Below are 13683 nucleotides of genomic sequence, written 5' to 3' on the forward strand. Positions count from 1 at the left end.
GGGACACAGCAGGGACACAGCGTGTGTCAGTGCCATAAGTGATTGATGAGGTCCCCTCTCTGCGCAGAGGGAGGCGATCCAGCCATGTTACTTAGATGGAAATTAACAGAGTTACAAAAACTCCACCCACGTGGATGTAACGGGGGCTGGGGACGTTCCTGCTTCCTCGGGACGTAACTGGACTCAGGAACTGGAGGCCTAGACACGCTGTCCCGAGCACTCATAGGCAACAGGGGTCACCTTCCTTGTCTTGGTGTGCATACCAAGGGGGTCCGTAGCTTATACTGATGTCTGTCGGTCCTACGTACAGGGCTCTGTCTACATGTGGTGATTTCGATAGATAAAGGTATGGGGTACCACGGCGGTACCACGTTGGGGGTGCTACGGAGAAGCGTCCGTGGGTGCAGATGCGCAGCCAGTGATGTTGCTGACCATTTGACTCTTCTAACTGGGTGCTCTGGGGTTTCCTGCCATTGGCACAGACGCATGACATGGTTATTCTAGTTCAGGGGTAGCCAACTCCAGTCCTCAAGGGCCACCAACAGGGCAGGCATTAGGGATATCCCTGCTTCAGCACAGGTGGCTCAATCAGTGGCTCAGTCTTCGACTGAGCCACTGATTGAGCCACCTGTGCTGAAGCAGGGATATCCTTTAAACCTGACCTGTTGGTGGCCCTTGAGGACTGGAGTTTGCCTCCCTTAATCTAGTTGCACTGCCAGTCATTTTACCGCTGCGTATTTTTTGTGATACCTTCTCCCTTTATTTCTAATACAGAGTTAATGTCTGACTATCCTCTTGGGTTGGATGTCAGAGTTTTTTTTCAATCCCTAATTTCTAGAGATGACGTCCCCTCACAGGGACCTCAGTTTGTATGTCTAATTTGTTCTGCTCGCGTTGCTGTTCCTCTGCCCCCTGCCGGGCTGAGATCTTTTTTTATATGCACTCCCCCCCATATATGGTGGCCAGGTGGCTTCTCCAAAAATACTGGACACAATGGTGAAAGGTGAGACACACACACACACTCCCCTCTCCTCTCTCCACTCCATGCTGTTTCCTCCTCTCCTTGGCCCCACCCCCAGGCTCCTGACACCTCCTCCTTGTTGGCTGCTGCTGGGTAATGCAGGAGACTGCCCAGCCCCCTAGCAACAGTCCGCTCTCTCCCTGCTCATGGAAATCCCGCGATGGGGAGGGAGGGGGGGGGGGGGAGAGAGACACAGAGGCACAGCATGGGGAGAGAGGCATAGCATGGGGAGAGAGAGACAGACACAGCATGGGGAGAGAGACACAGAGACAGCATGGGAAGAGAGGCACAGCATGGGGAGAGACACAGAGACACAGCATGGGGAGAGACACAGAGACACAGCATGGGGAGAGAGACACAGCATGGGGAGAGAGACACAGCATGGGGAGAGAGGCACAGCATGGAGAGAGACACACAGCATGGTGAGAGAGACACAGAGACACAGCATGGTGAAAGAGATACAGAGACACAGCATGGTGAGAGAGATACAGAGACACAGCATGGTGAGAGAGACATAGAGACACAGCATGGTGAGAGAGAAACAGAGACACAGCATGGGGAGAGAGACACAGAGACACAGCATGGGGAGAGAGACACAGAGACACAGCATGGTGAGAGAGATACAGAGACACAGCATGGTGAGAGAGACACAGAGACACAGCATGGTGAGAGAGATACAGAGACACAGCATGGTGAAAGAGATACAGAGACACAGCATGCTGAGAGAGACACAGAGACACAGCATGGGGAGAGAGACACAGAGACACAGCATGGGGAGAGAGACACAGAGACACAGCATGGGGAGAGAGACACAGAGATACAGCATGGGGAGAGAGACACACAGAGACACGGCATGGGAAGATAGGCACAACATGGGGGAGAGAGGCACAGAATGGGGAGAGTGGCACATAATGGGGAGAGAGGTACAGCATGGGGAGAGAGAGACACAGCATGGGGAGAGAGACACAGCATGGGGAGAGAGAGACACAGCATGGGGAGAGAGAGACACAGCATGGGGAGAGAGAGACACAGCATGGGGAGAGAGAGACACAGCATGGGGAGAGAGTGACACAGCATGGGGAGAGAGACACAGACACAGCATGGGGAGAGGGAGACACAGCATGGGGGGAGAGACAGAGAGAGTGGGGGGAGAGAGAGACAAAGAATGGGGAAGAAAGAGACAGAGAATGGTGGGGGGACCACAGAGAATGGTTGGGGGGGGGGGACAGAGAATGGAAAAGAGAGAGAATGGGATCGAGAGAGAATGGGGGAGAGAGAGAGAGAATGGGGGAGAGAGAGAGAGAATGGGGGAGAGAGAGAATGGAGGAGAGAGACAGAGAATGGGGGAGAGAGAGAGACACGGAGAATGGGGGAGAGAGAGAGAGACACGGGGAATGGGGGAGAGAGAGAGAGAGACAGAGAATGGGGGAGAGCGAGAGAGACAGAATGGGGGATAGAGACAGAGAATGGGGGAGAGAGAGAGAATTTGATTTATTTATCAAATATTTTACCAGGAAGTAATACATTGAGAGTTACCTCTCGTTTTCAAGTATGGGGGAGAAAGACAGAATGGGAAGGGTGGAATGAGAACGTAGGGGTGGGAGGGAGAACGAGAATGGAGGGATATGGGGGAGGGAGAGAGAATTGAGTGATGGGGGAGGGAGAATGGGGTGTGTGAGAGAAGGGGGGACAGAGCAGGCGGAGAGACATAAGGGGAGTACCCTGCTACACGTATGTAACAGTTACAGACCAGATTAAAATGTGAGACAGCCTTAGTTTTGAAAGAACTTAAACTGGTGGTGGATGTGAGAGTCTCTGGTAGGTTGTTCCAGTTTTGGGGTGCACGGTAAGAGGAGGAGGAACGGCCGGATACTTTGTTGAGCCTTGGGACCATGAACAGTCTTTTGGAGTCAGATCTCAGATGATAAGTGCTGCATGTGGTAGAGTGAGGAGCTTGTTCAGGTAGCTGGGTAGCTTGCCCAGAAAGTATTTGAAGACACACTATATATTCTTAATTACGGAGTGACTCTGTTACTTCCGCCCGCTCCCGAAACATGTTTGCAACGTGGGAAAGGTCTTGTTGCTTGAGACACACAGATGGCGGTTTCATTTTTGGGGATGATGTAGAACTCTGAGTCACATGAGCCTCTGATACAGGTGTATTAGTTTCCTATCTGGTTTTTATATAGGGTAACCTTCTGACTGAAAATGATAAGGACAGGCTCTGATAGTCCTGGTTTTTGTAGGACCCCATCACTCCACATTAACAACAAGAGGAAGTTGAACCTCCATACATTACACAAACTGTGTAATGACCTCCTTGTGGTCATAGACGGTAGTGCAGCTCTGTGTAATGTGTGAAAGGTTTGGCTTCCCCTTGTGGCCATAGTGCAGCTCTGTGTAATGTTTGGAGGATTTTACTACCTTGTGGTCAAATATGATATTGCAGCTCTGTGTAATTAATAAAGGGTTTAGTTCCCTCTTGTGGTCATAGTCTGTAGTGCAGCTATGTGTAACGTATTGATAGTTAGCCTCCCCCTTGTGTTCACAGTCTGTAGTGCAGCATTGCGTAACGTATAGAGGATTTTAGTCCCTCTTGTGGCTACATAGTATGTTGCATCTCTGTGTAATTTATGGAGTGTGGCTCCCTCCTGTGGTCACAGTCAATAATGCAACTCTCTAATGTATGGATGTTTTTCTTCCCCCTTGTGGTCACATCCTGTAGTGCAGCTATGGGTAATGTATGGTGTGTTTGGCGCCCCCTGTGGCCACACAGGATAATACAGCTGTGTAGTTGAAGGTTATTTCAGTTGCTTCTTGTTAATAAATATCAAGGCAATACCACATCATTCTGTTTTTATGATTTTTTTATTTTCACAACAATCCAGTTTAATCTTTAAATAAAGTTACTCAACATTTTTTTTTAAGCAGAACGCACCATTCACAAAATTATAGGAAAGTGGATATGAACTTTTAAAACAAATACATATATATATACATTTATATATTAAGCTTTAGGGTTGAAAAAAACCCATTCTTCTGGAGATTAAGAAAAAATATATGTATATATATACACGTTTATGTATAGATATATTTTGGTACAATACATGGGCAGGGAATGGAAGAAATGCCAGCAATCAGAATGATGACATCACAGTGGTGACATCAGAGCCATGTCATAGTTATGGCATAGTCTTGCTGTCTCCAGTTTGAACGGATAGAATGTGGCGCGAGAGAAGGAAGGTGAAAGTAAGGTACTGAGGTGGGAACTCCAGGGAATGTGTCACCTGTCTAATTCTGCATGTGGATTTTCCCCTTATACTGTATATCAGCGGTAGCCAACTCCAGTCCTCAAATGCCACCAACAAGTCAGGTTTTCAGGATATCCCTGCTCCAGCACAGGTGGCTGAATCAGTCCCTGCTTCAGCACAGGTGGCTCATTCAGTCCCTGCTTCAGCACAGGTGGCTCAATCAGTCCCTGCTGCAGCACAGGTGGCTCAATCAGTGGCTCAGTCTTTGACTGAGCCTCTGATTGAGCCACCTGTGCTGCAGCAGGGGTACCCTGAAAACCTGACCTGTTGGTAGCCCTTGAGGACTGAAGTTGGCTACCGCTGCTGTATATATTATCCATGTTTAGTAACTCTGGATATACATATATACTGCATACACCAGGGCTGCACACAGAAAGACAGACTATTTCTCAGTTCTGACATATGTTCTGAGCACCTATACGCCCACGGGCACAGCATTGGCACGGTTTGTAAATACTGTGAGCTACGGGTGAAAATTCCACTAGTGCAGTAATTAATTCCCAGTGACCCATATGATGGTATATATGTGTGTGCTTGTGTGTATATACGTATATATAAATATAATTCCAATCTAGGCAACTACTTTCCTACCATACTGCTCCACGAGGGTACATATATGTTTAGATGTGTGTATATATTTATCTCTTTCTCTATATATATATATACATATACACACATAAATATGTGTGTGTTTGGTATGTATGTATGTATGTGTATATATATATATATATATATATACATATATATATATATATATATATATATATATACATACACATACATTAAGGGTTGGCATTTTCTTGTTTTTTTTATTTAGGTTTTGCTGGAACACGATTGTTTCTGGTTTTTATTTAAAAAGAAAAATGATGGAAAATAAACCTCCAAAAATAAGCAGAACATTTTTTGAGATTGTGCTGAAATGTTCCGCACGTGTCACTAATGTTTGCGGGTTCTTTCATTAGCAAACCTCACAGCTTGCCCTGGTTATGGGAAAGAAAGAAAGAAAGAAAGCAGTGAGTCCCGGACGACCCGCTCAGCATCTGGGCTCAAATTCCGTTAGGATGTGAAAGTTCGTTTCGAAGTTTGACTCGATCCACGGAGCGGGGGGGACTTCCGTATCATGAGATCACTTCAAGAGGAGATATATATATACATATATATATGTGTGTGTGTGTGTGCGTGATGATATATATATATGTATATAAGGATATCTAGGAATATCTGTGTGTGTGTATATATATATATATAGATATATATATATATATATATATATATATATATATATACAGTATATACGTACATAAACACACACAGAAATAAATATATATGTGTGTGTGAGATGTGTGATTATATATATATATATATTATATATATATAATCAATCACACATTATACAGTGTATATATATATATATATATATATATATATACATAAACACACTCAGAAATATATATATATATGTATATATGTGTGTGTGTGTGCCAGTGTGATAGTATATATGTGTATATTTATATAGGGTATGAATTTGCGCACACTAAGCAGTACAAGTTGCCTCGGCACAGTGTCTCTCGCAGTGCTCGCTATCTCCCTTTGCTGCGAGGGACGTCTCTTTAGCAGAGGCAGAGCTTCCTCTTGTTGTGGAGCCGGCGACCCCTCGCAGCGCAGCCGTGTGCCTGCAGTGCAGCGTGGTGCGGACCCCCGGCGGCAGGAGGTGGGGGGCCGTTCGGCGGCAGAATCAGAGTCTCAGGATGCAGAGACTGGGGGGATGAGGATGGGGGGGAGGGAGAGTGGAGGGGTGTGATTGGTCCAGGACGTTACCGGAGGAGAGGGGAGAGAAGTGATGGGGGGTCTAGGAGGGGAGGGGCTCACGCAATCTTTTTCTCCAGGGTGGCGATTCTCTTGGACACCGATTCGAGTGAGAAAGGGTTAAAGAAATATACATACATGACAGCCTCCTCTTGCAAACTCAATCAACACTGGGAGTGTAAGAAACTGGTTTGTCTCAACTTCACCCCAAAATATAGCAACCCCCCATTCGGTGACAGAGGTGTTGGCACTAACGGGTTAACCAAGGCCCCCACATAACTGCACTGAGGGTCTTCTGTCATTGTCACCTGTCTGTGCCACCTCTCTGCTTCGTCTCGCTGTGGGGCCTATTCAGGTAGCTGGGTTTTATCACCGCTAAATGGAACGGTCTGGCATTTGTCAGATACCGTTTGGTAGGGACGTGCCCCACCGCTCGGGATAGCAGTGCCTTTATCTGTGTCTTTTTCTAACTTCTGCCCCTGCGATCTGCCTGCCGTCTGTAAGAGAGAGCCGTATCTCCCTGCACAGAGAGAGCTGCATCTCCCTGCACAGCTCTTACAGGCGATCTCCCTGCACAGAGAGAGCCGCATCTCCCTGCACAGCTCTCACAGGCGATCTCCCTGCACAGAGAGAGAGCTGCATCTCCCTGCACAGCTCTCACAGGCGATCTCCCTGCACAGAGAGAGCTGCATCTCCCTGCACAGCTCTCACAGGCGATCTCCCGGCACAGAGAGAGCCGCCTCTCCCTGCACAGCTCTTACAGGCGATCTCCGTGCACAGAGAGAGAGCCGCATCTCCATGCACAGCTCTCACAGGCGATCTCCCTGCACAGAGAGAGCTGCATCTCCCTGCACAGCTCTCACAGGCGATCTCCCGGCACAGAGAGAGCCGCCTCTCCCTGCACAGCTCTTACAGGCGATCTCCCTGCACAGAGAGAGCCGCCTCTCCCTGCACAGCTCTCACAGGCGATCTCCCTGCACAGAGAGAGACGCCTCTCCCTGCACAGCTCTTACAGGCGATCTCCCTGCACAGAGAGAGCCGCATCTCCCTGCACAGCTCTCACAGGCGATCTCCCTGCACAGAGAGAGCCGCATCTCCCTGCACAGCTCTCACAGGCGATCTCCCTGCACAGAGAGAAAGAGAGAGAGAGACGCATCTCCCTGCACAGAGAGAAAGAGAGAGAGAGACGCATCTCCCTGCACAGAGAGAAAGAGAGAGAGAGACGCATCTCCCTGCACAGAGAGAGCTGCATCTTCCTGCACAGCTCTTACAGGTGATCTCCCTGCACAGAGAGAGAGCCGCATCTCCCTGCACAGCTCTTACAGGCGATCTCCCTGCACAGAGAGAGCTGCATCTCCCTGCACAGCTTTTACAGGCGATCTCCCTGCACAGAGAGAGCCGCATCTCCCTGCACAGCTCTTACAGGCGATCAGGGCCGCCAACAGAAATCATGGGGCCCGGGACAAATGAAAGGTGCAGGCGCCCCCCCCCAAACCCATAGCGCCCCCCCCCCGAACCCATAGCGCACCTACCACGAAAAAATATCTTTTAGCGCGCAACTTTTACTTAACTGTTTCCTTATTGTGATACAGAAAAAAACATTACAAAGCAACCTGTTTATTTTTATATTTTCAACAAAAGACATGTGACTGCCTGGGTGGGTGGCTGAGTGGGTGAATGACACGGTGGGTGAATGACAGTGACTGAGTGGGTGGGTGGGTGGGTGGATGACTGGGTGGGTGAGTGGGTGAATGACACGGTGGGTGAATGACAGTGACTGAGTGGGTGGGTGAATGACACGGTGGGTGAATGACAGTGACTGAGTGGGTGGGTGGATGACTGGGTGTGTTAATGACAGTAGAATGACAGTTGGGTGAATGATGATGGTGGGTGAATGACGGTGGGTGGGTGAATGATGGTGGGTGAATGACAATGGGTGGGTGAATGATGGTGGGTGAATGACAATGGGTGGGTGAATGATGGTGGGTAAATGACAGTGACTGGGTGGGTGGATGATACGGTGGGTGAATGACGGTGGGTGGGTGGTTGAATGACAGAGGGTGAATGACAGTGGGTGAGTGGGTGAATGACGGTGGGTGAATGACAGTGGGTGGGTGAATGACGGTGGGTGGGTGAATGACGGTGGGTGAATGACAGTGGGTGGGTGAATGACGGTGGGTGGGTGAATGACAGTGGGTGAGTGGGTGAATGACGGTGGGTGGGTGAATGACAGTGGGTGGGTGAATGATGGTGGGTGAATGACAATGGGTGGGTGAATGATGGTGGGTGAATGACAGTGGGTGGGTGAATGATGGTGGGTAAATGACAGTGACTGGGTGGGTGGATGATACGGTGGGTGAATGACGGTGGGTGGGTGGTTGAATGACAGAGGGTGAATGACAGTGGGTGAGTGGGTGAATGACGGTGGGTGAATGACAGTGGGTGGGTGAATGACGGTGGGTGGGTGAATGACGGTGGGTGAATGACAGTGGGTGGGTGAATGACGGTGGGTGGGTGAATGACAGTGGGTGAGTGGGTGAATGACGGTGGGTGGGTGAATGACAGTGGGTGGGTGAATGACAGAGGGTGGGTGAATGACGGTGGGTGAATGACAGTGGGTGGGTGAATGACGGTGGGTGAATGACAGTGGGTGGGTGAATGACGGTGGGTGGGTGAATGACGGTGGGTGAATGACAGTGGGTGGGTGAATGACGGTGGGTGGGTGAATGACGGTGGGTGAATGACAGTGGGTGGGTGAATGACGGTGGGTGGGTGAATGACGGTGGGTGGGTGACAGTGACTGGGTGGGTGACAGTGACTAGGTGGGTGACAGTGACTGGGTGGGTGGGAGACTGACTGGGTGACAGTGACTGGGTGACAGTGACTGGGTGACAGTGAGACAGTGACTGGGTGGGTGACAGTGACTGGGTGGGTGGGTGACTGGGTGGGTGGGTGACCGGGTGGGTGCAGCTTGCCGCCGGACTCTTTCCCCTCCTGCCCCCGATATCCCCGCGGCAGCTGCCCGGGAGGGGAGGTGGGCTTGGGGGCGCGGGAGGTGGGCTCGGGGGGGAGGTGGGGGGTGGCACGGGAGGTGGGCTCGGGGGGGGGGCACGGGAGGTGGGCACGGGGGGGGGGCACGGGAGGTGGGCTCGGGGGGAGAGTGGGAATCTGGCCGTGGGGGGAAGCGGGGGGAAGCAGGCCGCAGGAGGAGCTGGTACTTCCCCCTCCGTCCCACATTGGGAGGGGGGGGGGGTGAGCGACAAACAAACCGGACACTGCTATTTAACCCCTTCATCAGCGTAGCAGTTAGCCGCTACGGTAATAAAGCTCCCTGTAAATGTATTTTTTATTACATAGGATGGAAGCAGGGGGTCTCCGCAGCTGGTATTAATGCGTGCCAGCTCCGGAGCCCCCCGGCTTAAATCCAGTGTAGCAAGTATACATTTTGTCCATCACTGTCACATCGCGGATCCCATCTCGCCGCCCTTCAGGCGGCGAGATCAGAACCTGCGCGTTGCCGCCGCGATGTGCATCTCGCCGCCCTGAAGAGCTCGGTATTTAAAAAAAATGAGAATTTGGGCGTTTTTGGAGCTGCCTCTCGGTTTTTCTCAGCGAGAGCGCTACCGATCGGGAAGAAGCAGTTTGCTAGCGGGTTTGGCATGTTATCAGAGCGCTCTGAATAGCTACACATGCAAACTCGCTCGGAGAGCGCTCAACACTGGCGGTAAGTCACTTAGCGAAGCTTACTGAATGGGCCCCTGTGACTGTCCCTTCTCACTTTCACTGCACGATATCACCCAATTACACAGGGGTGACTGAGGTACAGGGAGATAAAGGGATTTGCCTGAGATCACAGAGTGAATTCCAGACCAACCCCTTAACCACTACACCAGGTCCCAGTCACTGATTCAAAATACAGAAAGGATATCTTTCCGTGTTAGTGCCTGGATGAGCTCTTCCACCTTGGTTTGGAACTTGACGATGGCTTCACACTCACACGGGTTCTCCTCTGGGGATGGAAGAAGAAAAAAAGGTGGCTGGTTAGCACAGAGGCTGCCATCTTTTATGTCAGCTCCAAGAAATACCTGTTGTCCGTTTTGAAGGCAATTGTTCAATTTACGCGTTAAAATGAACCTCCCTTTCAGAAAAATAATCATCAAGCCCTATGGTTAACCCTGGTATCTTCCTATGCAGGGCATTTCATTGGCTGACCCCGCCTGTGCTCTTAGCCCCGCCCCCGAGGAGCTGACACTCACCCACGCAGATCTTCATCTGCAGCTTTTTGCCAATCTCCTTCATGGCCTTGAAGTCAGCCGTGTAGAAGGAGTGTTCAGCCACAGGTTCAGAGGCGATCATCCTGAGCTCATCTTCCACAGCGTTACCCACGCCCACAGCATACATTTTATACCCTGCCGGGGGGAGGAGAGGTTAGTTAGGAGGGTCAGTAGTAATATGTTTCCCACAGGGGGCGCTGTGCTCTGTGAAGGAGCTGGGAGACCAATCAGCTGTATAGGATTGCTGTGGCCCTATACACATCTGTTATAATAAAATGATGAGAAATATATGGATAGAGTTGGCTTTGCTAAGGGTTATGATATGATGGAGTCTGTATTGCAATAGACCATGTGATATGCTAGGTCATGTGATATGATGGAGTCTGTATTGCAATAGACCATGTGATATGCTAGGTCATGTGATATGATGGACCATGCATTACGATGGATCCTGTCATATTATTGGCCATGTGATATGGGTGATGTGGCTCATACATCCTGTCATAATCTGGATTATATATAACTCATGCAGTATATGCATCATGTGACGTGTCGTGATATGATGGACTATGTGATATCATGGACCATATACAGCCATTCATATGCGATAAAATGGATCATGTGATACAGTATGCCGGTCCATGCATTACAATGGATCATGTGATAGGCTGGGTCAGAAGATCTCTGCTGCATTGCGATGGATAATGTGGTATCTTGGCCCATGTTATCTGAAGTCCTACCCAGTTCCTTGGCCTTCAGGGCAGCATCGTTGATGTAGTCCTGGGAGCGCCCGTCGGTGAAGACGATGCCAACCTTAGCCACGCCTGGTCTGCCCCCGCTAGAGATGGTGAAGCTGCTATCGATAAGGTACTTAATGGCTTGTCCAGTCATGGTGCCCTTCTCCATGTAGGACATCTTTTTTACGGCTGCCTTGATGTCCTTCTTGGAGTTGTGTCTCCCAAGGGGGAACTCCTGCCTGACAGAGCTGGAGTATTGCACCAGGCCCACGTGGGCCTTCTTCTCGCCCACGTCCACCGAGTCCACAATCTGGTTGATGAACTGTTTGACCAGGTCAAAGTTCTCTGGGCGCACGCTCTTGGAGCCATCAATCAGGAACACGAGGTCGATGGCCGAGGCTCCGCAGGCTGGGAATGGGAGCAGCACAAGTTAGCATCGCCAGCTTTGCAGAGCGGTGCAACACAAGGCTCTGCAAGGAGGGGGGTGAACTTACACGGAGCAGAGCAGAACTACACCAGGTTCTGCAAGCACATGATCAGATAACAGGTGTGGGGGAGAGGGGCACCTTTACATGGAGGAGGAGCTGAGAAGTATGAAGGGGGAAGGTGAGAAATGGAAGAGGAGGTGGGAGAGCACCCTTATCGGGTGCAGTTTGTCCACTTCATTTTTGTTCTTGAGGACTGGAGTTGGCCACCCCTGCTCTGCAAAGTATCTTTTTCACGCCCTAATAATGTACCTGGTACGCAATAGTAAAAATTCTAGTTTGTTAGGGGGGTGATCGGCCCGAGCAAAATGGAAGTGGAAACCGCTCTACGTCCATTTCTATTGTTGGCTATCATTGGTTGGTTGGTTGGCCATGTGATGGCTAAAGAAGGGATCACATGGCCACAAGTCCGGTCTGGTGCCGCTGGACCTCAGGTAGTGAAAAGTGTAAGCCGGGACACAAAATCAATTCTGTGGGCAGAATGTAATGTGACGAATGACATTCGGGTGTGAACATCGAGTTTGTCAAATGTCTTGAGTCTATTCCGTCGCCAGGTTTGATTTTGTGACCTGTCTTACGGCATTTTGTAGACAAATTGATTTTTGTCCGTTATTCTGTGGCGAATAAGTAATGTTACAAATGGCATACTATATACTCTCGCATGGAGGAGGGGAGAGGTATGAGGGAGGACTCCTTATAGTAAAGGGGAGAGATGGTAACCTGCCATGGAAGGGTGTGCCAGAGGAGGTGAGAGGTATCGGGGCAGCCTCCTCATGGTGAGAGGTAATGATGGGTGGCTGACTGACAGTCACAGTGGGTGACTGTATTTGCCATCCTGAGCAGAGCTAGGAGTGCACAAGGGGACATCTTCATGTTGAGGAGCAGGTGAGAGGTACAAGGGGGGCATTCCCACAGGTGAGGGAAGGTCCACAGCCCTGCTGACCTCCCGGGTATCTCCGCCTGTATCCCCCTCTGTGACTTCGCAGTGTCTCTCCCCATGTCCCACTCCTGGGCCTCATCCCCGCTCCCCTCCTCACCATTGCAGGTCTTCCCATCCTCATTCAGGGTGAAGCCATCTCTGCAGGCGCAGGTGTAGGACCCCGGGGTGCTCACACAGATCTGCTGACAGTCGTGGTCTCCAGTGGAGCAGAGATCAGCCATTGCTGGGATGTAAGAGAAGAGAGGAGGGTCAGAAATCAGGACGTCCAGACACATACACAGCGCACACACACACACACACACACACTGTGAGCAGCCACAAGCACACATACCGTGCACATACACATGAGCAACTCAGACAGATCGCAAATGTGTAGCATGCACACAGCTCTCACAACACACGTACACATCACACACAGATCCAATATAAACATACTAGGTACAACTCTCACACACTTTGGCCGGTGCACACACAGTGAAACACACACACACACACACACACACACACACACACACACACACACACACACACACACATCTCACCACAGAAGGCCTCCTCGAACTTCTTGCTGAGCTTCTCGATCACACTGTAGCTCTCCACATAGTCCACATGATCATCCAGAGGCTCGCTCGCTATCTGACGCAGCGTGGCCATGTCCACTCGCCCCACTCCAATGGCAAAGACCTCCACGCCGCTCTCCCGCGCCCGGGCAGAGATGTCCTTCACACCGTCCTGGGGGCGCCCGTCTGTCACCACGATGCCCACCTGGAAAACGGGAACAAAGACAGAACAAGGGGTCACATCAAGGGTCGAGGAGAGACACAGACACCATATAACTGCTCCCTATAACTCATATCTCTCCCTATAACTCATATCTCTCCCTATAACTCATGTCTCTCCCAATAACTCCTATCTCTCCATATAAACACTCCCTATAACTCATATCTCTCCATATAACTCCTATCTCTCCATATAACCTCTCCCTATAACCCCTCCTATCTCTCCCTATAACTCCTCCTATCTCTCCATATAAACCACTCTCATCTTTGCTTCCCCACTAACTGAGGAAAAAAAAAGGAAAAGGAACTAAAACATTTATAGGGTTCTTG

General features: G+C 50.1%; 1 protein-coding gene across 1 annotated transcript in view; it reads right to left on the reverse strand.

Annotated features, from left to right (window-relative positions):
- Positions 1–3870: 3870 nt before the first annotated feature.
- The window catches only part of MATN1 (matrilin 1), a 21771-nt gene continuing 11958 nt past the window's right edge, over positions 3871–13683 (reverse strand). The window contains exons 3-8 of the mRNA XM_075603821.1: positions 13117–13339; positions 12672–12797; positions 11153–11557; positions 10395–10547; positions 10067–10147; positions 3871–6247 (exon numbers count right to left, since the gene is read on the reverse strand). Of these exons, the coding sequence (XP_075459936.1) occupies positions 6198–6247; positions 10067–10147; positions 10395–10547; positions 11153–11557; positions 12672–12797; positions 13117–13339 (1038 nt within the window). The 3' untranslated portion in view covers positions 3871–6197. The remainder of the gene's footprint in view (positions 6248–10066; positions 10148–10394; positions 10548–11152; positions 11558–12671; positions 12798–13116; positions 13340–13683) is intronic.

The sequence above is a fragment of the Ascaphus truei genome, chromosome 6, assembly GCF_040206685.1.
Source record: "Ascaphus truei isolate aAscTru1 chromosome 6, aAscTru1.hap1, whole genome shotgun sequence".
NCBI classification, from domain to species: domain Eukaryota; kingdom Metazoa; phylum Chordata; class Amphibia; order Anura; family Ascaphidae; genus Ascaphus; species Ascaphus truei.